The 25,739-nt window shown below is 40.7% G+C and overlaps 2 protein-coding genes across 2 annotated transcripts; both read left to right on the top strand.

The window, feature by feature from the left end:
- The first annotated feature begins 1,379 nt into the window (after positions 1-1,379).
- LOC141810930 (uncharacterized) lies at positions 1,380-16,831 on the top strand. The gene is made up of 19 exons (XM_074698793.1): positions 1,380-1,467; positions 1,550-1,608; positions 1,696-1,756; positions 2,087-2,241; positions 2,347-2,411; positions 2,509-2,602; positions 2,843-3,106; positions 3,176-3,469; positions 3,746-3,997; positions 4,379-4,690; positions 4,901-5,019; positions 5,768-5,984; positions 6,090-6,245; positions 7,105-7,295; positions 8,095-8,246; positions 8,370-8,627; positions 9,270-9,423; positions 15,174-15,303; positions 16,707-16,831. Exons 1-19 carry the CDS (start codon positions 1,436-1,438, stop codon positions 16,829-16,831), a joined length of 3,090 nt encoding a protein of 1,029 aa, XP_074554894.1. The 5' UTR covers positions 1,380-1,435.
- Positions 16,832-18,803: 1,972 nt separating this feature from the next.
- krr1 (KRR1 small subunit processome component homolog) lies at positions 18,804-25,739 on the top strand. Its single transcript, XM_074698686.1, has 10 exons — positions 18,804-18,925; positions 19,375-19,550; positions 19,730-19,864; positions 20,026-20,151; positions 21,288-21,371; positions 21,579-21,635; positions 23,687-23,857; positions 24,103-24,180; positions 24,745-24,841; positions 24,939-25,739. The coding sequence occupies exons 1-10, from the start codon at positions 18,850-18,852 to the stop codon at positions 25,079-25,081; spliced, it is 1,143 nt and encodes a 380-aa protein (XP_074554787.1). The 5' UTR covers positions 18,804-18,849; the 3' UTR covers positions 25,082-25,739.

The following is a 25,739-nucleotide window of genomic DNA, read 5'->3' as shown; positions in this document are numbered from 1 at the left end:
AGTAGACCCTGGGAAGATACTGTGATGCAGGACTGCTAATAAGGGACAAGTTGCCCTTCCTTACTATAATGTAATCACATGGTAGCACAAAGAAGCAGGATAAGATCAGGTAGAACAGTAAGATTTATGAGGGAAAATGTGCTCCTTACATTTTTACCTCTTATCAACATTTATCAGTTTTTAGTTTGCACTAAAACTACAGTCTACATCTATTCCAGTCCTTCTGAGTTCCTCTGCAAATTTAATTAATATGTGCATCGCCACCCGCAGGCCTTCTGGGGAATAACAAGCAGTAGTGGAAGGAGACTATGCACAAAAGGAAAGACACTAAATTATGTTAAATTCTCTTAAATCTCCTGCTATTTAAAAAATAAATAATTAAATTATATATATATATATATATATATATATATATATATATATATATATATATATATATATATATATATATATATATATATATATATATATATATAATATTTAATACATTATATTCTAAAAGCTGTTCAAAGCCTCATAAAAGTTGGGGTTTATACGTAAGATGGAAGAGAAGCTTATAACTCCCCACAGCACCAGAGCACTGAATGAGATAATGTACAAAAGGTGTAGTTTTAAGGCAGCATCAAGAGTTTATTCTTTGAAAAAATAGTATAAAATAAATAAATAAATAAATAAAAAAGTTTGTTTCTAAAATGAGAGTGTGGGAAAAACTGCCTCTTTGGCTGGTAAAACATGATAAACTGCCCTCTTAGGTGGAAAAAGTGCCCTCCCAATCGGCAAAATGCCTGCCTATGGGAGCCAAAAAAGAAAAAAAAAGAGAAGAAGAAACAAACAAACAAAAAAAACCCTAAACAAAATCAAACAAACAAAAAACAGCTAAGTGTATTTTGCCAACCAGGAGGGCACTTTATAGCTTGTTGTAGCTCCCAAGTTTGGCCTGTTTGGCTTTTAAGTTATAAAAAGAGATAAGTAATAATTTCTACATCTTAATCATAGGGCAGTTGTGTATGAGAGGAATCAGTCAATATACACTTGCGAAGTAATCCGTGTACGCAATTTTTAACTTTCCAAATACATATGCTGTTCTGTTGTATTTTTTACCCCTGTGTTATCCTTCCATTTTTGAAGTAATAAGGGGAGACAGACTTTGCTTAAAACGTTCAAACGCTGTAGTCAGAATGTAACATGGCGCTTGAAACAATGAGAGGCTATCTCCTAGTTTTGGCCCACAAAATTATCATATTCTGTAGACAACGCATTAAAAGCTAAGCTAAAATGACGCGTCCTTGTAATTGTAACCAACAAAGGAAAGAACAATTTAGCCGTAGTAAAAGTTTTTCTTCCGGACTCTGAGTAGGTACATGAACGCAGCGCACGCGCCTGTCACTAATTAGGACTTTGTCTCATCCATCCAGTCTCTGTTAACGAACGCGAAATGCTTTACATCGCTCGAGTTTTAAACGAAATGTAAGAAACATCTGAATTAATAGTGGGTTTTAATTCTCATATCAATCCAAATGAGCGTGTAATTCAACTTTTCTATTTTCAGGAGCTCCTCTAAGTTTACGTTGATCTTTTTTATACTAGTGCCTCTTTTTATTTCGTTCGGTGAGTAGCAAACAGCATCCTGCTCATGAACTTAGCTTTTACACAGGGAGATTAAATTTAGAAATATTTTAATTTATTTTCCTCCAGGACATGGTGATGATATTTCTTTCTCAATATGCTGGATGGGCAAGGATGATGTTCTAGAAAGGTAAGCACAAAGCAAGTTTTTAAGCTTTTCAAACTTCATTATGGACGCTGGAGTGAGCATCTAATTTGCACCTTCAGATTCTGCTGTTGTATGATTTTGCATATTCAAGAATTTGTGTACATGTTATATGAGGGCTTTCTTAATTATTTTAAGTATGGCTATAGCACAAAAGTTATCAACTGGAGTTTGATTTGAAGATGACAACTTGCTAATCACATTTTACTGGTAAACATTTAGAAGACAGGTTTGTACATGTGACCTTGATTTACCTTTGGTTCAAAGGATTAAAAAATAAGCTTTGCTGAAGCCTCATAGTTGTCTATCCTGTAGGCAAAATGGAAATATCTGGCTGAATAATACATCAGTAAAACACACCTACAAGGTGGGTAAAATAACCTCCCTGACAGTTTCCCCTGCTGTGGAAACTAAACTAACTCTTCAGTATGGAGGGTTTGTTCAGGCATGGACTTTCAGAATCACCCCAAGTAAGCAGCTTGATTTTAATCTCACTAAATCTAACAGGAGATAACAGTTTTTAAATATCAGATGAGATTAGTTTTTTAAAATTTTTTATTTTTATCACCACTAAGGTATACGGTTCACTCAAATCAAAGGCATGCAGGAACCAACGGAGACGCCAACAACTTCCACCAAGGTAACAGTGTTCAAATTTTGGTTTCATAACAATGTGTTATCTTATATTCAACCCCTTGCCCTTTTGCTTTTTTTCATCTACCCTTGACCCATTGTAGGAGTTTTTGGAAACTATGAATGCTGACGATGTGTTTGCATGTGAAAGTGGTACAGTGTTTTTCCACCAGGATGAGGATTTCTTCCTTGCAATAGGTAAGGTTATTTTGTAATTACCTGGCTTGCTTGTGTTTGGAAAGGCTATGGCAGGTCAAGTAACAGGCTGATGTCAAACATGATGTGATACTCCTTTTTTTGTTCGCTTGTCCTGGCCTTTTCCTAGCTCTACTGTTCAACTAAAATGTCAAAATAGACACACATCAACTAATTAAAATTCAGAGAATTTTTCTTGACTTATTTGAATACTCTAACTGGACATCATTTTTCTCCTGCTAGGCCACACACTGCGTCACCCTGTCAAGCTAGAGTCCAGGACCCCTTCCTCACTTTTGGTATCCTGGGTAGAGAACAGTCAAGCTGTCGGCAACAGCCACACTGTGACTCTGTACCACACAGAGCAGGGTTCTTACAAAGCTCTCAGCATGAGTGCAACCACCAACAACAACTACCACTTCACAGCTCTGCACTCCTGCAGCTCCTATATAGCCTGTGTGGAAATAGCAGACACGCACTCCCTCACCTGCCTTTCTACTATTACAGGTATGCAGATGAGGTGATGAACGTAAGAAGCCTGTTCATGAGTCATGACATTTTTTTCTTACCCATCAGACCCGGACGTCCCCAGAGACTTTAAGGTTTCATCAATGAACAGCCGCAGAATATCTTTGTCCTGGAAGTGTCCTAAAAACTGCAAATACTCCCTCTTCCTCCTCACTGCCTTCTTCCTCAATGGTACCGACCACGTCACAGAGGAGATGATCTGGTGGCACAAAAAAGATAATTTTGTATTTACGCTGTCTAACCTGGAACCCTGTAGGAGGGTGAAGTTTGGCTTGCAGACAGTTTGTCAGGCAGGAACTGAGTCACGCTACAGCGAGATGGTCCTGAATGACGGGAACTCTGGTAAGGTCTTTATGAATAAACTGAATCAAGTTTGTCTAACTTATTTCAAATTCAATTCAGGCCAAACAGTTTTCCAAGATACTCACAGGATTGTTGGAATATGTTAAATCCAACCCAAACAAACCAATAATCAAAAGACAAACCATAAGAAACACTTGAGTAAGCAGCAAATTTTTTTAGCACTACAGTGAAGTTTTTCTTTGGATGAGAAAAAAAAGCAAAAATAAATCATGATCACTGAGTTTAAAACCCTTGAATCCTTTCCTTGCTCTACAGCTTACTCCAGCATTGAGGCTTTACGTCAGACATCGTTTGGCCCAGAAAACTACACCCTGAGCTGGCAAGTGAAGAACACCTCATCCATCTCCAAGTTCAGAGTTTACCACCAGGGGGTGCTGCAGGGCAGCACACTCCTCACAAACTACACCATTGAGGAGCTGCAGCCATGTCAACAGTACCAGGCCAAGGTGGAGGCACTGTGTGGAGACAGTGTCATCATGAGTACCAAGACTGTCATAACACACACAGGTGATGCAGAGAACATGGGCTGGTCCCCCACAGACTAACCTGGATCTGCAAATTGTATTATTTGGATTGATGTGGTTGACTCTTTCCTTTTGGTAGCAGAGTGCAGTGCTGTGTAGCTGTTTTCTGGAAATGTTGGGTATATAAGCTGTAACTTGTAGACCTGAGCATGGCTTTGAGGTATGGGTTGCCTTACTGCAGTAAGCTGATAAACATAGGGACACTCAAAAAGACTAAAAGGTGCAAAGACCATGTTGATGAAGTAGCTTAATGTTCGGAATGCACATTTTCTCAAAACACAACAGTTTTGTTCACAGATCTACGATCAGGTCAGGGATCTTCTCTCACTGATGAATCAATGCACACTGTCCTATCTTTACGCAGGCCCTTACGGCGTGTCTGAGCTCAGATATCGCTCCAACAACTCCACTGCTCAGTGGATATCCAGCACCTTGAACCAGCAAACTGCCTTTTTATACGAACTGTCTCTGGAGAACGGCCCCACCATCCAGACCAGCCGTGTGACCGACACTGAGCTCCAACTCTCAGGGCTGAAGGAGGGGAAGAGCTATGTCCTGGATGTGTGGGAAGAATGTGAGGGAAACTGGGAGTCTGTACGCTCTCGTTTGTGTTTTGAAGGAGCAAACTCATCCTCAGGGATTCTTGTGAGGGCTGCTGAATCTGCTCTGGATCCAGGTCAGTCTGAGAATCACTTGGTGGTCTTATTAGGCCCAAGATCACAAAAGTCATGTAAACCTTTTGTGACTCTTTCTTTTTGATTTTTCAGGTGAGAATTTGAGAAAAATACTTGTCAAATACAGCTGTGATAAAGAAAAGAAAACATTGAAGTAGTGATGAGATTGTGATGACTATTTGTTAACAGAGACAATCCTCTTTGTTTCCTAGATGTGCAGGTAGATTTCTCTGGAATGGGTCTCACCATGGTCCTGCCCTGGTCTCTACCTGAGGATCTGCCCGACCCGTCAGAACCAAGAGCCAAGATGGAAGAAATTTTCAAGGACAGGGTTTGTGAAAACAGTCTTTCAACCCCCCAAAAAAGAGAGCACATCATAGTTTCATACTTTGCTGAGTGGAAATACAAGTTTTTATAAATATAGGTTTCAGTAATGATAGGTTTGAATGTCTTGAAACACTGGGGAATTTTTACGTGATCTTGTAGTGGTCTCACTTCTACAGTATTTGCCTGTTCATAACCCACAATTTAAAATGGTATTTCTCAGTATCAGTGGTCAGGTTGGATTTTCTAAGGAGGCAAATTGATTTACGGCATGTTGACCAAAACTCTCCATGACAACACTACACCAGCCATAAATCTAAGATTTTTTTTTTCATTTGCTTCCAAAACAAATGCACACCTTAGCTAGATTTGAGTTCTTTGGACAGGGGGGTGGTAGTGCTCATGGGTAACAGAGTCTTTATCCTAGAAAAACAGGACATATTCCAGCCACTGCATTCAATGCCAAACAGATCGTCCTCACAGTGTTATTATTCCTTGGTTACATTCTGACTTTTAGATTTTAATGTAAAGAAAAAAATACATATCTGAATGACTTTTTTGCCTTTTATAGTTGTTAATTTCCCATACTCTTCAGAACCCTGCATAGGTGAGAGGTTCAAATAGTTATGTGTTTTTCTGTGGCCTAGATTTGCGTACTTATTGTACAAAGCCATCTAACGAATCAAACATTTTGAGAAAGTAAAATGTCTTGTACTTTTTTAAAATGTCCCTCCTTTTGTGTGTTCACCCTCCAGCTGGAGCTACTTTTGAAAAACTTCTCTCAGCCTGTTCGCATCGAAATCGCCACTATTGAACCTGCAGATGAGTCAAACGAAACAGAAGTTCTGTTTATGTCTTTTGACGCATCCAAGACTGAAGATGTTCCCCTGTCTGTGGAAGACCAGCTTGATTACATCCGCTCTATCAGTGCTGAAAACATTAGTGTATCAGAGGGCGTCATTCACTGGGAGGGTAGGTGGTGGTGAAAACAGCGCAATATGTTCAAGGATAATCTTTGACAGAATTCAAACCGACAGTATAAGCTTCTTTTTTCTTGGCTCTTTTTTCTTTTATCAGGTCCGGATCTCTGTGCCTCTTCTAAGAACACTTTGTGTCCCCGTAACTCTCAGTGCATCAACACTCTTGGATCCTACATGTGTGTGTGCCAACATGGGTACTATGATGTGAGCTCTGTCATCAAACCTGCGGCAGTTTCAAGTCTACACTGCAGTGGTATGTTTCTCAACCTCCCCTCAAAAAGAGCTAGGAAAAGACAGAAAATCAGAAATCAAAGGGAAGTGTTGGTGTGCTTCTTCATTTACTGTAGAACATGGCAAACTCTGTGGACAAGACTTGTCCTCTCCGGAGATGAAAGCTTTGTCCCAATTCAAGGGTAGCATCTTTAATAGGGCTGACCATGAGCCTTCTCACTTATCGGTCATACACAAATTACTACACTAGCTTACAGCAGTCAGGCTGCACTCAGGCTGCACTCAGGCAGAGCTGAAATGAAACAGTCTGCACTATTAACTTCCTGTTTACATCAGCAGATGTTACTGACTTAACCTTTTTGATATCCTTCCTTTTGTCCAGTAACAACCTCCACAGCTGCACTTGAATTAGCTGAGAAACATAACTAGAACTTGAAATCAAAATTCAATTTTGTTAACATTTCTATGGTCATGGCAAGCCATCACTCCTTTCTCTTAGCATCATCTGTAGTGCTAATGATTCAAACTGTACAGATATCCCATTGCCAAACATGTCCCCTGTTGTTATAGGTGATTCTTGTGCAAATTTAAGTTTTCTTTTTGCTTAAGAGCTAAATTCATTTTGTACGATTTAATCAAAAAAGCAACATGACATGAAAGAATGACAAATCTTTTTAAGACTGCAGGCTACTGTGGCTCTTGTTAGTCTTCCTTCTTTTTGGCTGAAGCAGGTGGTGTTGAACTTTTCTTAGACTTGCGTTTGAGTTAAATCAACACAGGACTCCGTTGGCAAAGAAAGTCGTGCAAACTACATGTCATAATATAAAACAAATATGATTCATGTGTTCTACCGCTTTGATTCTGACTTTTATCTGAAACAGAGAAAGGCCTTTTTAGCCAGTGTATGGAGAAACTTTTGACGGGTGGAATAGCCAAACGCTACCTCACAGCTCATTTGGGTGGAAAAGTGGATGTACAGCTGAATGACGGGCGGTGCACTGTGGAGGAGAGCGACATGTTCTACTACTTCCAAACATCACGAAGACCCTCTGAATGTGGGACTGAGAGACGGGTGAGTCACTGAAGAGGTGATGAAAATAAAATCTAATTCTTTACTTCAAACTCCTCCTCAGTAAGTTTCCTATACTTCACAATCTTGAAAGGAAATTTAGACTGAAGTCATGTTTTTATACCTAAATTTGAGCCAGTATCCTAAAACTCTCTGAAATTGCATCAATTAAGAATGAACCCAAAAAACATAGTTTTTTGTTTGGGATTAGAAATAAATAACTGTAACTTGGCAATCCAAAAAATAATGTGCTTCACTATTTTTTTAGACAAAAAACAACTGCATATTTAAGTTAAAAGATATTATTTTCATGAAATCCTGATGGATTTACTGTTACGGTAGCATACAGAAATGTTTCTGTAATCAGCAATTAGGGATGGGTACCTTTCACATTTGAAACGATGCAGTACCAATGCCTTATACCTGGCAATTGGTACCAATACCCATTCCTATGTAGTAGTACCTATTTTTGGTACTTTTTTGTATTTATGTCGTAAAAAATATCAATTGTTTAGAAATGAAGTATATATTTTTTTCAGTTTTTATTTATTCTTCAATATATTAGTAATGCTATGTTCGTGTCCAGCATGAAAAATAGCCTACTCTTCCACTTCCTCACAGTCACAAGGATGCATTTAGGTAGAACCGTTACCCGTTACTTTTGACGGAATTCGGTTGGTACCTACAAAAGTACCTTATACAGTACCCATCCCTATCAGCAAAATACTTTTAATGAAAGGCAGGAAAGCGCCTTACCCTTGGTGGTAAGGCACTGCATGTTTTCTTTCTGATGTCGTTCCAGGTGAACAAAACCCACATTGAGTACCGAAACACTCTGGCTGTGTCCTTGACTAAAGAGCAAATCATCAGCCGGCGGGATCTGAAAGTTGTTTGGAAATGTGTGTATCCTCGACATTACATCCGCAATGCCCAAGTTGGTGTGGACATGGAGTGGTGAGATAAAAATCTTTGTATTATTCCTTTTCTTTATTATATCCTTGCCGAAATTAAAAAGAAAAAAACAGGTACATGGAGGTAAAAAAAAAAAAAAATCTCACATTTCCCTCCTCTCTGTAGGCTCACCTCTCTTTCCCTGGTGGAGTTTAACTCTTCTGTACAGCTGGGCCTGACCATGAGCCTGTTCACTGATCTGTCATACACCAACTACTACACAGACACCATCAGCCTGGAGCCAGAGGACACCCTGTTCTTCCAGGTGTCCCTGCAGACCAATAACTCCTTTGCCCCAGATGTGCTTCTGCAGGTGGACTCATGCTGGGCCACTGAGAGCAATGATCCACAGGACACTGTGCAGGGTCTCCTGATTCAGGATGGGTAAGAGAAAAATAAGTTAAGATTCATGAGGGATGAGTTTTACTGAAAGCTGTCATGAATAAAGTAGGAGCATCAGTGGCTCAGCAACCTGCAAGAAAGTAAGTGAAGAGATACAGTGGTGTAACTGAGAAACAATCTTTCACAGAAACAGATATTTAACACGTTTTTGACATGCCTCACAATCCTCCATTATTGAAAATAGTCGAATACAGACAGGCACAGTGGCAGCAACATCACCTTGTTGCAGTTTTGTAGTTGCATCACCAAAGTCCAAGTGGAATAAAGAGCCCTTCAATGCTGCCTGATTTCTTGTATTTTTATGTCCTAACCTGAAGCTGCTCAACAGTTTATGATTAACAGGTCACTAAACAGAAAACATATCATGAAAGAGTCCAGATTCATAAACAGCCTCTCAAAGCCTCTGTTATTACATTTCATCACCATCTTTCAATGAAATGTTAAAATATGCTGATATGTGTTTCATGACTTTAATAAACTACTGTTGCAGTAGCATCATATCTGGATTATAGTAGTAAATCAGAAATTAAAATACTTGAATGTCGTCAGTTTTTATTAACCTGTAATTGGAGCATTGTAAAAAGTTTCAGATCCATAGTAGCTCTCATCTTCTCTTGCACCCAGCTGTCCCGTGGACCACACGCTGCACTGGCTCTCCGTAAACGGTGCGGCCCAGCAGAGCAGGTTTTCTGTTCAGATGTTCTCAATGCCTCAACGGCTGCCCATCTACATTCACTGCCTGACCAACATCTGTGGACATGAGGAGGACTGCACAAAGGTAACACTAAATAATACATAAATGAAGATTTTCCTGTGCCTTTGAGGGCCCACCAAAGTCTTGGTGGGTGTATTGTCCTTTGATTGACTATGTAAATATTTACAGATCTATAAATGAACTCAGCAATTGTCGAAACCATCTCTTGGTCACAGTAGTTGATAAACTGGGGACTGTCCAGCAAGATGTTTTAGCTCTTTTGTTGAGGAGACTGGAGGAATCACTCCAAACCCAAACTAAATACAGACACGAAGCCATTCACAACCTACAAAGAGAGGACTGCAGCTAATCATGAATGTATCTTAAGTTTCTTATGTAAACTGCAGGTGCCAAGAGAAGATCACCAAGTGAAGCTGGTTGTAGAAAAACCTGAACTCTGTGTTGTTGTAATGGGAATACAGGGGCAAATCCACTGGTTACAGGAAGAAGTTGAGGTGTATGAAAGCTTATGTCAAAAAGCTCATTCTTTTCTCTTTTTTTTAAGACAATTTCTTTTCTATTCATTGTCCCGTCCTCTCTGGATTGGGTTGGTGTTACTGATGCCTTGATTAATTTGGTAGCTTTAATATAAGCTACCAAATTAATCAATTTGGTAGCTTAATATTCACACAGCAGAGCTACACAGCAGAGCTACACAGCAGAGCTACACAGCAGAGCTACACAGCAGAGCTACACAGCAGAGCTACACAGCAGAGCTACACAGCAGAGCTACACAGCAGCAGCAGATCCCGAGTTCGCCTCCCGGCTTCCACTGCTTTACTGTTCTAGTACATCAACTATCAACAGCGGGCCCTGTTTTGGGGCCCTTGCTGGTAAGTCTCTGTCTTCCTTGCTGGTCCTTCACTGCTAAACACTGAACCACCCCACCGCTGCGGGCTCCGTACTAGGAGCCCCCGCGTGTAAGTGCCTGTGCCCGTCTGCTCTCTGCTACATCGCTGCTAACTGCTCCTATCACTGTAGCCTCTTACGTATTTTGTACACTTTTTAGCCCTGTATTGGCCCTCTTCTTACTCTTTTCTCAGGTGCTATCTACATTCATGGCTCCACTTACCTCTCCTTCGGGCTGCACCAACTGCACCGTCCTCGTTGAAAAAGTTTCTGAACTCGAGCGGCGTATCTCCACACTTTACACACTTCGTGAAGCAGAGCTGCAAATGGACACCATTCTCTTCCGTCCCTCGTCACCGGCGTCCAATTCATCCAGTCCTGCCCAGTCCTGCCTTGCCCCCGGTACTGCCCAAGCCGACGTTGTGTCAGCCCCTCCGCCCGGTGCCACCGCTCCTGACAAACCGGCTTCTACCTCCGCCCCCCCGACTGCTGCTGGGGACCTCACCTGGTCGAAGCTGGGGGCAAAGCCCAAGTCTCTCGCTACCTCTACCCCACGAGATCCTGCATCGTGGTCCTTGGTCGCTTCTCGTAGTGTAGAATCCAAGCAGCCCCCCCATGCACTCCATCACAAAATCCACCTGAGTAACAGGTTTGACATCCTTGCCACGCAGGACTTCCTTCCTGAAATGGACACACGTAAAATTCCACAATCGTGCACCTCACTAACTGTTAGCTCACCGCCTCCTGAAACCCCCTCCCGGGGCCCTCCCTGCCGCATGACCCGCCGCCTCTCTGTCCCTCATTTCACACCGGCTCCAGTGCGCCGAACCACCGCTACCCACACAAGCTCATCTCCGCCTGTACGCTCACCACCGGTCAAAATTGATCCTGCTCCCCCTTCAACGGCACCATCCCCTCGGCCCCTTTTCCCCCCGACCACCTTACTAATTGGAGACTCCATCATAAGAAATGTCCGTTTCTTCAATGTAACTACGCACTGTTTCCCTGGAGCAACAGTCTCCGACATCCTTCACAAACTTCCCGGTCTACTCCACTCACTCCCGTCATCTGTCCGTCGAATTATAATCCACGCTGGCTGCGTGGATGCGTTTCGCCGACAGTCCGAGATCACAAAATTAGCGTTCGATAAACTTTTCCGTTTCATTCAATCCACCGGGAAATCCATCTTCATGAGCGGTCCAATCTCCCCTCACAACTGTGGCTCCGGACTCTTCAGCAGGATCCTCTCCCTCCATTCCTGGCTTAAATCTGCCTGCATGTCTCACTCCATAAACTTCATTGACAATTTCGACTTGTTTTGGGGCCGTGAATCCTTCTTTAGACGCGACGGTCTCCACCCAAACAAACTGGGCAGCCATATGTTAACTGTCAACCTACAGCATGCTGTCCACACTCAACCACGTGATTGACTGTTTACACTCAAACCGCAGTGCCCCCTGTCTTCATCTACGGTCCAAAATCTAAACACCTCTACCTGCTATACCTCCCTCTACAGGCCTCAGCGCATATTGCAGCCCCATTGTGCCCCTCACAGCATTCAGCCTGTCATCTCAGTCAGACCGTCTCAAAACCGCCCCGTCCCCACAAACACACGCCAGCTCATTCGCATTAAGCACTGTGCTCCTGCTGATATTGCTCCCATTCTCCCCATTATAACAACCAGATCCCCCAGCCGCCGCAACATAAACAGGAGAAAAGTCAAGCACTCCCGACAAAACCTATCCCTGGTCCCCAGTTTCACACAGCATCCACCACAACAGCATATCCTCAAACTCGCTCTCCATAACACCCGCTCTCTCAACAATAAAGCAGTCATACTGAATGATTTCATCATGGACAAAAACCTGGACTTTCTCTGTATCACCGAAACCTGGCACAGCCATTTGGATTACTTCTCACTCAACCAAGCCACCCCCTCCGGATACAAATACATTGATCGTCCCCGCCATACTGGAAGAGGCGGTGGTGTTGCATCAGTCTACAAGAAGCATTTCAAAACCAGCTCCATCTCCACTCCCTCTGTTGAATCATTTGAACACATTGCTTTCAAACTACTCTCGCCCAGTCCTTTCATAATCACTGTGATCTACCGTCCTCCCAAGCCAAATCCATCTTTCCTCTCTGATTTTACTGACCTTGTCACTCATTTATCAGCCATCTCAGCTTCAGTACTAATTCTTGGTGACTTCAACTTCCACATTGACAACAATAACTGCAAACAAGCCTCTGACTTTCTCGACCTCCTGGACTGCCTCAACCTCACACAACACGTTAATTTCCCTACCCACTCCCACGGCCACACCCTGGACCTAGTCTGCTCCACCGGTCTCACCATTCAACAACTCACTTGCTTCAACCTCCATATTTCTGACCACCTAGCCATAGTGTTTGATATCCACCTACCTGTCCCTTCCGCCAGAGAAAAACGCACAATATCTTTCAGAAATGTCAACTCCATCCTGCCTCAAGATTTCTCGGCCGCCGTTCGTACTTCCATGACCACGACCCCCCCTCCATCATCAGTTAGCCCAGAACTGCTTGTCAACCACTTCAACAGTGCTCTCTCCACCTGCCTCAATAACCTAGCCCCCTTAAAAACCAGAACAGTTACTTTTACTCACTCAGCCCCTTGGTTTACCCCTGACCTTCACCACCTTAAAGCGAAAAAACGTAGGCTTGAAAGACTCTACAAGAAAACCAGACTCACAGTACATGTTCAAGCATACACGGAACATCTACAACTGTACAAATCTGCCCTTATCCATGCCCGCTCCACCTACTATTCAAACCTAATCCGCACCAGTTCTGATAACCAAAAGGCTCTCTTTTCCACCTTTAGCAAACTCATCAACCCCATTGATAACACTTCTCACTCCTTTACCTCAGAAAAATGCAACTCATTCCTCTCATTCTTCCAGTCAAAAATTGACTCCATCTACCACTCCTTATCAACACCACCCCCTGCTTATGTCTCCTCCATTCCCTCCTTTCCTCTTGTCACCTCACCTCTCTCCAAATTCTCATCCATCTCCCAAACAGAGCTGTCAAAAATGGTCTCTTCCATGAAATCATCCACCTGCATCTTAGACCCTATCCCATCGTCCCTCATTAAACAATGCCTCCCTACAATCTCCCCCTTCATCACTTCAATTGTCAACGCCTCACTTACCTCCTCCACTGTCCCTCCGTCTCTTAAACTTGCTGCCATCACTCCGATCCTCAAGAAACCTGGTCTGAATCCTGACGATCCCAATAACTTTCGCCCCATATCTAACCTGCCCTTTCTCACCAAGATCCTTGAACGTACCGTTGCTGCACAAATCAAGACCCACCTTACCAACAACATCCTCTACGAACAGTTTCAATCTGGATTCCGCACTCACCACAGCACTGAAACTGCCCTCCTTAAAGTCACAAATGACCTCCTCCTCTCCTCTGACTCTGGCCTTCTATCCATCCTCATTCTCCTGGACCTCACCGCCGCTTTTGACACAATCAACCATTCCATCCTGCTTTCCCGCCTTAAATCTCTCCTCCACATCACAGACGACGCCCTCTCTTGGCTAACTTCATACCTCAGTGACCGGAAACAATTCATATTCATCAACAACTGCTCCTCTTCTACTGCCCCCCTATCCCAAGGTGTCCCTCAGGGTTCGGTGCTCGGTCCCCTCCTTTTCATCCTTTACCTCCTTCCCCTTGGTCAGATTATCCAACGTCATGGTCTCCGCTTTCATTGTTATGCCGACGACATTCAACTTTACATATCCGCCGAATCAATAACCTCTCTGACCCAGTCCGCCCTCTCCACCTGCCTCTCCGACATCAGCTCCTGGCTACAAAGTAATTTTCTCAAACTCAACCTCTCAAAATCTAATATTCTTTTAATTGGTCCAAAATCCCTTACTTCTACAGCCAATAACTTCCACCTCACCGTTCAAAACTCCACCCTCTTACCTTCTTCCCATTGCCGTAACCTCGGAGTCATCTTCGACAACAACCTCACCTTCTCTCATCACATCAAAGCAATTACAAAAACAGCCTTCCTCCATCTTAAGAACATCGCCCGCCTTCGCCCCTCTCTTTCCTTCTCTGCTGCTGAAACCCTCATCCACGCCTTCATCACATCACGAATCGATTACTGCAATAGCATTCTTTTTGGCACAACCAACAACCACCTCAACAAACTCCAGTATATCCAAAACTCTGCCGCCCGCCTCCTCACCCGTACCCGTTCCCGTGAACACATAACTCCCATTCTTCAAGATCTCCACTGGCTTCCCGTCCGTTACCGTATCCAGTTTAAAATCCTCCTTCTCACTCACAAAGCACTCCATAACCAGGCCCCTCCATACCTTACTGACATGCTCCACCCCTACACCCCTTCCTGCACCCTCCGTTCTTCAGTAGCAAACCTCCTCACCGTCCCTAGGACCAAGCACCGAACCTGGGGGGACAGAGCCTTCTCTGTTGCTGCCCCCTCCCTTTGGAACTCACTCCCACAACACCTCCGTGATACTGCTGACCTCACTGCCTTCAAAACAAAACTCAAAACTCACCTGTTTCGCATAGCTTTTAATTTAACAACCACCGGTAACTGAACTTGCTTTTACTCTACACCTTTGAATTGTTTTTGTCTCGTCTTCTTTTCTATACATGTCCTTCTTTTTCTGTTATCTCATTTTGTTTTTGTATCTGTTTTTAACTTGTTTTTATACTGCTTTTACCTTGTAAAGCGACTTTGAGAACTTGAAAAGCGCTCTATAAATAAAATGCATTATTATTATTATTATTATAATAATTTGTATAATGTGTTGGAAGCACAATAAGTAACCATTGTGAAATTTAAATTTAATTGTTTTTAAATCAATGAAAATCACAATCTGATCCAAATTTTGTTGCAGAATTGCATCAGCCAGCAGCGCCCCAAGAGGTCAGCGAGGCAGGTGGACAGAACAGGACGAGCCGCTGTCGTGTCTGTTGGACCTCTTCTCATCACCAAAAGACTAAAATCAGGAGTCACACCACCTTACTGTGAGTTTGTGTCAAAGCTTGTTCAGAGAATAAAAACTTTCTGTATTAATGGTCTACGTGGTGGAAGAAAGTTAGGAGCACAAGCACTGCTCCCCTCGCTTTTACTACTACTGCTTTTGCTACTGTACATAGCTACCAACATGTTTCTTCAACATTCATCGAAGCTTGACCTAAAAGGATTCTGGGCTTGGTTAAAAATTTGTGAGACATTCCTTCCAGTGTATGAAAAGCTTTTTTAGCTCTGGACTAACAGAGTTAAAAATGCCTCTGTGGGTCACCACTGTGCTTCTGATTATAAAGTAGATGGATGTTGATGGTGCTGAATGACCAAAAATGACCTGAATGACTTGAACCTTCAAACAAGTTGATTCATGTTTTTGAAGGACAATCTCAACCTCTCAAGTATGGTCTTTCCTAAAACTGCCCCTACACCCTTTTCATGTTCACTTCCCTAATGTGTGTTTTAAAATAAAGGCTTCAACAACTTCAGATCCTCTTGGTGGTCCAGTGAGAGAATTAGACCCTCCAACAGCATGTCTTCCCCACTGCTGGCTTACTGCCCCAATTATCACTCATAATGATAGAAGCTCCATAAATGACAAGTTTTAAGTTGCTTTGTTAAGATAAATTTAATAAAGGGGTGCAGATGGTTAAGGCTGTGCTCCATGACAGTCAGCCTTGAGCAGGTGACCCAGGTTCAGATTCACTTCCTACTCTCACACTGTTTCCTGCTCGATCCACTGTCCTCCACTCTTATCAAAGTCACAAGGACATAAAAGTCTCTTATTCTATTCATATTTCATTTTTGAGCTTGTAGGTTTTTTTTATTTTCAAGCAGACTATTTACAAAAAGTAAGATTATGAAAAGCAGGTAGAAAATAAGTTGTTTTCAAATACATAAATCAGAAAGAAGTGCCGCCAGAAGATGAAGTATTCCTCTAATTATCCCAACTGCTCATTATTTGTGACATGTGACCGTGGTTTGAGTTTAAGAAATCATCTTCCTATCAACCCAAAATGCAAAGAGTCACTTCCAACAGCCAATATTTAGTTCTATTGTGTCACTGGAATATTAATGTACCGTTGATGCTGGAGCTTTCTCAGTTGGTTTAAATCTGTAGCCTTTCAAACAGGAAAGGAAATGTTCAAGAGCTTCAATCCTACCTTTCCAGTCCAGTTTAATTCTGGATTAAACTTTGTATATTCAAGACAAAAGTTTTACTTTTGACTTTTTATTCTTTTATTAAATTGTTGTCTGCCTGAATGTCTGGATTCCCAGTTGAAAAAATCAGCACATCCAGTTTCTTTCGGACTTTTGTTGCGTTCTTCACACCAATGTTTAATGTGAGAAATGTATGTGCAGAAACAAAGTTAACTGAAATGACTCGTCTATCTCTTTGCAGGGGCAGAGCACATGACTATGATCTTCATTGTGGCCGGATCAATCGGATTTTTGTTGATCACAGTTCTTTCTGTGAGTGCAACCAAAGCAATTATGATTTACTACGAAAAATTACGACTGCAATAAAGTAATGGTTACACAATCTGCTGTTGATTATTTTTTTTATATTTAGGCAGTTTGTTGTAATTATGCAACACTAAAGGACACAAGAAAAACTACTCTGTACAGTTTGATCACAAACATTTGATAAATCACATCACTTTTAAGGTGGTTGTAGCAGAGTTACTGAGAATGTTCTCCCTCTGTTTTAAAATTGTTTACAGAGAAGGGTTTTTTTCATATGTGCTTTTTCTGAACATTCCACTAACATTCAAAAGGGACTAAATGATCTTTTATTTAGTTTACTTTGAAACTGTATGACTTTTTCTGGGGCCCCTACAACCACAAAGCATGAAAAAATACAGAAATCGGAACACAGACATGTTCAGCAAAGCAGTCTTGAAGTGGGGAATTTGCTCTTCTGGTGGGACACCCTTTCCTGTTTTTCTTTTATTGGCCCCAGGCCCTAAATTTCATGCCATCCAAGTCAAGCAGCCACTGAGGGCTTGTATAAAAACTGTCCATATAAATGTGATAACCAGTCCCAAGGTATGACAGCTGAATGAGATTCATCACAGCCTCATAAACCAGTCCATGCACTTTTTGTGTATCTGTTTTTCCAAAGTGTATGGTAAAATTTATGGTGTAACCATTGTTTGAATCAGCCAGGACAAAGAGCTTGATCCCACTCTTGGTTAGCCTGGCAGGCTCTGCGGATATCATCCATTAGGGGCCAGATCTTTAACAGCTTGTTTGATAAAGGGTTCCCTCTTTATCATTTCTGATGACTATCTCTGGATCACCAGGGTGAATATACCACAGCAACGGCCTGAATCTATCCCTGGTCATGATAGTTGCTGGAAATGGCTAAAATATGATACTGTTGTGTTTCAAGTAGTCCTGGATACTTGGCAGTGAAACCAATGATGTGTAAATAAGGAGCCCAGAGAATTTGCATTGCTCCCAAACTTCAAGCTCTTCCCATTGGTACTTCTTTCTCATTTGCTGGTTGTATTCTGCATACCTGTTGGTGTTTTTGCACAGCATTTTCATTGTTTTTGTAGAGAAGTACCATTTGAAAAGGTCTGGAGGCAAATGGGATGCAAAGAGGTTCACCTGGGCTTCAGGCACTCTGCGAGGCATGAAATTTCTGTTTTCAGGGGTAATTCTCTGTTTTCCAGGGCTCTAAAGGCTGGTGTTGTGAGGCCTGAGGAGATCTGGATCTCGCACAACTCTTCCCTCAATGCTCTCTTTCTGTGCGCCTCCTCAGGGAAGGTCCAGGCTGCTGAGTGCATGACAACAGATTAAAAAGTTAGAAATGTTTTTTTTTTGAGAGCATAGGAAGGACACTGAAACAATTAAAGGTAAAAATAAATGTATTTACAGGCTCCCTGCAACCACGGGAATACTCAGTTCACTAAAATAATCACAAATATTAAACAGAGAAATGGTCAAACATACTAAAAAAAAGTTTAAGTTTGTCCTACCACTTATCATCATTACCTATGACATCAGAAAAAACTCCATCCTCCTCAGTGTCACTCTCTTCCTCCCATGATGAACTGGAAATGTCATCATTGTCAGTCTCTTCAACTTTATGTAACGGCTGGAGGGATTGTTGGCCTGTCCGTGAACGCCTCATTTCTCATCAGCCAAAAAAAAAAAAAAAAAAAATCTGAAACCTGGCTTTGTCCTCCCCATCACATACTCCTAAACCAGAATCAAACTCGCCTAAACCCCCCCTTTTACTCCTTCTACCCCTCCTAACCCCAGCGTGTTCTTCGTCTTCTTCTTGGGAGTTCTCTTTAAGTCTCATAAACAATATGTGTTTGTATTTCTGCCGCCTACTGGTCTGGAGTGTACATGAGAATTTCCAAAGTGTACCACAGACTATGGTACTCTGTCAATATCCAAAAGGTAAAATAATGTAAAATAACAGAAAAACAAAACAGTAGTGATTTACATCTTCTCAAATAGCTTACTGTGTAGAAAACAAAAATTCGACGGAAGAAGAAGAAGTGCGTCACTTCCGCTGGTGCACAACAATGGCGTCCTCCACGACGAGAGACGGCATGAGTGAAGCTCAGACGGCACAAACATCTAAAAAGACTAAAAACCAAGGTAAGTTTTTTATTTTCTATATTCCGTCACTCTCCATTTTTATCGGCTGAGTTTCTGGCAGCGAGGCAGAGATTAATTCTGTGTTTTTACGCCGTGTTTACATGTTAGCCGCAAAGCACGCAGCTTTTAAAAAGAAAACGAGAAGAGAAAATGATATTTCAAGTTGTTTTTTTTTTTTTTTACTTGCTTTGACCAACCCACTTTCAGGTCGATTTACTCCCCCAAAATAACGATAAGTAAGTTTTTTCGGATGTTGTCGTTCTTTGAAAATCATTAACACAATATCGGATATAGAAATAAAAATGTATTACTTTGCATACACACTACAATTACATTAGGACAAAATTTCTGGAATGACCTGGTAGTTTTTCGTGTTCACAGTGTTAAAATCACAAAATAATAAAACGTATAAAAAACAAGCCCTTTGTGTTCTGTTTTCTGTCTTGTAGTAGATGAATCCGAACTCCTGACAGTTCCAGATGGATGGAAAGAGCCCTCCTTCACCAGAGAGGACAATCCTCGCGGCCTGCTGGATGAGAGCAGCTTTGCCACCCTGTTCCCCAAATACAGAGAAGCCTATCTGAAAGAGTGCTGGCCTCTTGTGGAGAAGGCGTTAGGAGAGGCAGTGAGTTCACTCAGGACTATATAAACTTTTTTTTGAAAATATAGCATTCAATTGAGTATTGGTAATGAGATTTTGCTCGCCCAAGAGTTACTGCTAAGTTTATAACACATTTGGTTCACACTTAAAATGTTCCTGCCTTGTGTAACATGGATTTGTTTTTTGTTTTTGTGTTTTTTTAGCACATCAAAGCTTCTCTTGACCTGATAGAGGGAAGCATCACTGTTTGCACCACTAAGAAAACTTTTGATCCCTACGCAATTGTGAGAGCGAGAGATCTCATCAAGCTGCTGGCTAGAAGTGTACCGTTTGAACAGGTAAACATTACGACCACGATATTCTTATTACGGTCCGTTATTCAAACTCCTCTCTGGATCTTGTGCAGTATACACCATGTGATGATCTTTTGACTTGCGAATGAAGCTGAATTCTTTTAATTACTGCCTGCTCATGAATTATCTGTACTTTTTGCCCCCAGGCTGTGCGGATATTACAAGATGACATGGCGTGTGACATCATCAAAATTGGGACACTAGTGAGGAACAGGGAGCGGTTTGTGAAGCGAAGGCAGCGGCTAATTGGTCCCAAAGGCTCTACTTTAAAAGTAAGTACCAAACTAAAAAAAACAACATACACTGCTCATACTTGATTGGATGTTGCACAATACGTTATGATATCTAACTTTCTTTGTCTTTGACTGTTCGAGCCCTTAGCTATGAATTGCCTAATGAGACAAACACTCTTCTAAATGACAAGTTCATTGCAGGACACACTTCCTTTTGGTGTTGTACCTTTACAGCAAGTGCCATCTGAAAGCAGTCAATCTCAATGGAGTTTGTAACTTCTTATATGGATTTGCTTTAAAGTGGCACCATTGAACCTGCATTCTAAGAAAAAGCACCTCCACCTGACCCTTTTATTTGGGAGCAAAAAACAAACAATATAAAATAAATAAAAAGTCTGTGTAATAACTGCAATAAAACAGTGTGACAAACAACAACATTCAACACAACATAAATATTCAAAAAACACACAACACTACCATGAACAAGGTGTTTAATTAAATGCTTTAAGTTATTTTTTTGATATTGCATTGTAACTCCACTTATCTATTGGTTTGATGATTTATTCAGGTATGTTCTCAATTACTCACCCATTAACTAATTTAAACAGTTTTGAATTACAATTTCCACTTGTTTAATTTATGCTTTTTGGCTCTAAAATGATTACAACTGAGTTTTGCTCTCGTGTGAGGTAGGGTTGTGAGATATATATTATCATTGTCTCTATTTCTAGAAATGAAAATTCAAAATATTAATATTGCAAAATCAACAGTAGTGATGATGCTACGAATAAAACTGCATTGTCGACAAATGCTTTGTTTTCACCAGCACATGTGGACATGTTGTATCTGGCATTAATATTGAGATATGACACTTTGTCAATATCATTCAGCCCTAGCGTGACGGGGGAAAATCAGGTTTGGTGAGACTTGAGTCAGAATATTTTGAGAACATTTTATGTTTTTTTCAGGCCACTTCATATTGTGTCATTAATTTAGAACCAATGCAGCTTGCGAGAAGAAAGGTTTAACAATGTTTCATTGAGCCACACTGTGAAAAATTACTGTTGTTGTGCATCGTGAGCACAAGGTGGCAGCATTGCTTGTACTTATCACCTGTTAAAGCAGTTGTATTAGTTGAACATTTGTCTTATGATCATTCCTCGATTTATTTCCAGGCGTTGGAGTTGTTGACCAACTGTTACGTGATGGTGCAGGGAAACACCGTGTCAGCTCTTGGACCCTTCAACGGCCTGAAAGAGGTGAGGTGTGCGTTCAAGTGTTCATATGTTCACTGCAACCCAAACAGTCTGATGTAACTGGGCTTTGTTAGAGCTCTGATGTGTATGTGTAATGTGTGTGTGTGGGTGTAATTTGATTATCAAACTAAAAATTAAACCTTGACTACTTAAACCACAAATCAGCTTAAGCATTGGATGTTTTTTTATGCTTCTTTTTTCATCACTCAGGTGCGAAAAGTGGTGATGGACACAATGAAGAACATACACCCCATCTATAACATCAAGGTATGTTCCAACTGCTGACAGAAACCTTGGCTGACTCTGCCCAGCCTCAGCTCTGTGATGTAAATCATAGGCTGTCAAATATGTTTGAGCAGGCTGCGTTCATGCCCCATGAAGATGATATCCATCCTTGTTCTTGACCTTGTGACTGAAAAATATCTCTCTGGGTTTGTAGCCAAGGGCGGCTCAACCTGGAGCTGAGGGCATGGTAGATTGTTTTTCACAATCATCTCTTTGATTCTTGAAGCAGCCACAGGCTGAAGGACAGATAGTGCAGACAGATCTTAAATATCCTTCAAACAGCCGGACGTTGCTAGTTTGAAACAAAACAAAAAGTATAAGTAAGATTGGAAATCAAATATCTAATATAAGCAAAAGAAAGAATCAGTTGTCTTTTTTTCTCATACTATGACCGTCTCAGGATTATGACTTACAAAGGCATCCACATGACCTTTTTTTTAAACAACTTCATAATTTAGTATATCATAAGAAATATCTTTGCATATTTTAACTTTTTATTTAAAAAAATTGAGTTTTGATTTTAGTTTTTCATTTTTTTAATAACCAAGGCTGTTCATTTCATTGTTTTAAATTTAAATGTTATAATTTCAATTTCTTAATCACACAATTAATTTAATTCTGTGAAGTTGTTTTTCATTATTTTGAATAATATGTTTTCATTATAGTTACTTGTTTCATACTTCATTTAGTTTTTCTTTTCTTTAACTTTGCCCATAATTCCTTCTTTTATCTCACAATATGTTCTGTAAATCTGACTTCATTCCCAGAATTAGGATTTATTTTAAAGTCTCATACTTAATCTCACATATTCTCTCTCTAGCTTACAATAATGACTTCATCTTAGCAAGCTTTAATTTTCTTTGATTGCATTTTATTAATACTTTTTTAAAAACTATTTTGAATTTCTTTCTGTCCTTGAGCCTTCTCCTTCTGCTTTTTTCTACTTTCTGCCATTCAAAGCCATCATTGCTCTCAAGCTGTGACTCTGACGTGTTGCTTCAAAGCTCTGGCTGATATTTGTAAATGAATGAAATATGTAGGATGTGGCCTAATTTTATTTTACGAGTTGAAAAAGGTGTTTTTTTCCTTGAAATAAAAAGAGTCTGCATGTAGATATATACATGTAGATATATCTACAGGGAGTTTTGTTAAAAAAAAAACGACCCCCTAGTCAACACCGTTGAAGTGCAGTTTAAGCTGGACAACTGGAGTTGTTGCTAAAACCTGTATATTAAGAGTACCTGGACTTTTGAAAGTCGTGGGTTCACAATTGCTACAAAGACACAGCAACTGGTATTACCAACCTGTATTTAAAATTCTCTGAGAAATCACTGATGGTGATCCTTATTTACAATGATGACAAGAGTACATATAAAATTGACAACATGAGTTAACAAAATTGGTTAAGGCTACCACAGGAGTAAATAAACTTAGAATAGTTAAAAAGCCAGAATAACTACTATGATTAGTCAACAACTGAAACGGTTAAGAATAATAATTTGTCTACAATGTTTAAAAAGAAAAAAGGGGATACAACGGCTCAAATTCAGGTCATGTTGCAAAACATTCCAGGGGTTTGCAGCGTTGATGCAGTTAATGTAAGGTCAAGGGGAACCTGGTGAACCAGTCTCTCTTTTGAGTGTTAAAAATTAACCAGGATTAAGATGACAAGGAGGTGATATATGATGGTAGCGTACCGGTAAATGCTCTCCTCCATAGATAAATAGGTACCAGCTGTTATCGCGTCTTTCTGTGAAAGAGGATCAGCCAACCTTGTGTGCACATTAAAACTCTTTGAAACTGTTTCCAGCATGCTTTCTGTCTTAACATCTCAAATAACTAAATACACTGTCTCAACCAAAACGCACAGATTTGTAACCTCTAAATTTGTGTGAATCATTTGTGTCAGTCAATCAAAATAACTTTTAAATTTCCTCCTAATAACGTTACAACCCAATGTCATAAAAGCATCACTTTTTAAAACATTTTTCACTCCCCCACTACCTGATTTCTTGTGTCCTGGTGGTCATCAGACCCTCATGATCAAACGAGAGCTTGCTAAAGACCCTGACCTACGGATGCAGAGCTGGGAACGCTTCCTTCCAAAGTTCCGACACAAGAACCTGACTAAACGGCGAGAACCAAAGAAGAAGAGCGTGAAGAAGGAGTACACGCCATTCCCTCCATCACAGCCAGAGAGCCAGGTTAGATCACAGAATATCTGGTCCTTTTTTATCTTTAAAAACATCCTGTCATATGGTTACTTGTATTAGGGGTTTAGGGTAGAAAGTCAAATGTTACAAGCTTTGTTTTAAGACTTGAATGACAAATAACTGAGAAAAGCTTTCCTGAGAGATTTTCCCCATGTTTGAAGCCATTTATTGACAGTAGGTAAAGTACAGAGATGACATCTAAACTTTGATTTTAACTCCTGTTCTCATGCTTTAAGGTTGACAAGGAGCTTGCAACAGGAGAATTCTTCCTGCGTGAAAGCGTAAAAAAAAGGAAGAAGATGGAGGAGATCAAGGTGAGTCTGAGTACAGCCATGTCCTGCTGGGCTGCATCTACTCACGTCTGATGCATCAACAGAATTGAAATTTAATTAAACAAAATTAAACTTTTCCTGAGTTTATGCTATGTAGCAATTTAGCAAATTCTGCAGGCTTGACTCTTGACTCAGGACAGTTCAAATCTCTAAAACAAACATAGGTGACCTTCAAATCTTTCCCTAATCTTAGCTCTCAGTGACATCAAGCTATGTGTGTGTGACATTTCCTCTGTAACTAAATCACTGGAGTCTGTCAAAATCAACCTGAACAGGGCTCCTCCCATTTCATCCATGTTTTATCAAACTAAACTTCCTGGATAAACAAACCAAACCTTATCTTGTTGCGCCTCTGGTTGTATGAGTCTTCCTTGTTCCTAAGAAAACAGACTCCCTGCCCATTTTCCAACACATGTAACAATAAAAAACATACATATGCACCAGTCTTCAAATATTTTAAAAGAAGCATAATCTTGTCCTTGAAGAGGAAGAAAAGGATTTCATCATGGGGACTGACGGTTTGTGACTGTTGTGCCACTTTCTCAGGTTAAACAAGCAGAAGCTCTGACCAAGAAGCAAGAAGAGAGGAACAAAGCTTTTATTCCTCCTAAAGAGAAGCCTCTGATGAAGAAGTCGATCAAAGGTAAAACTAATTAAACAAACCTTGATGTAAAGAGCCAAGCCAAGTTAACACTGTCCTCCGCTTACCACACCCTGTTCTACCTTGATTTGTGTTCCAGCTCCTACAGAAGGTAAACTTGACATCAATGCCATCAAGGAGAAAGTGAAAAAAGCCAAAACAAAGAAACTGGGAGCTCCACCTGTGAACCCAGCACCCTCTGCAGGCAGCACCACCAACAAAAAGAAGAAGAGCAAAGGCTGACGACAAACGCATCTGATGTGCACCATGTGGACAGTATTTCTAAGACACATGACGTTGAACTCGTGCTTGGACCACAAACTGTCATGGATGTTTTTATTGGAACAGTTCATTTTGAAGGGCTGAGTGCTCATATTTGCTTTCACTGTTCTCACCCCTTGGTTGACCAAATATCAGTCAGAGAAGACAAACACACCACTATTGACTGATACTGTCCTCTTCCTCTTTACCTGCTGTAGTCCTGATTTTGTACAGTAAACATTTCAAAGTATAAACAGGTGCAGGTTTGTTAGGTCAAACTCAGTCAGTTGAAAAAAAATAAAATTAATGATAACAAGGACTAGGATCTTATTTTTTTGTAGCTTTCCCTTCAGTCCTGATTTGGGAATCAGCCAGTGAAGACTGAAAACAAAAGTAAGTTTAATAATTGTTTTTTTTGTTTGTTTTCTTATTAGAACTGTAGTTAAGACAGTTTTCATTTACTTTTCTGAACACAGGCTGTGGCGGCCATTTCTTTTGAGTTGTTCATCTGCAACGGATGATTTTGTTCCCTAAACACAAGTGGACAACAACAGTTTAAAATGAAACTTAAAGGACAAAAGAGTCTGAAAATGAGCAAAATAAATGGTGTGTTTATTAACAAAACAAAATTCATGCATTA

The sequence above is a fragment of the Halichoeres trimaculatus genome, unplaced genomic scaffold (genome assembly GCF_033239565.1).
Source record: "Halichoeres trimaculatus isolate MK-OKI-2021-1 unplaced genomic scaffold, fHalTri1.1 fHalTri1_scaffold_21, whole genome shotgun sequence".
Lineage (NCBI taxonomy): Eukaryota > Metazoa > Chordata > Actinopteri > Labriformes > Labridae > Halichoeres > Halichoeres trimaculatus.
The sequence above is the reverse complement of the archived record's forward strand: the minus strand, read 5'-3'. Positions and strand labels throughout refer to the sequence as shown.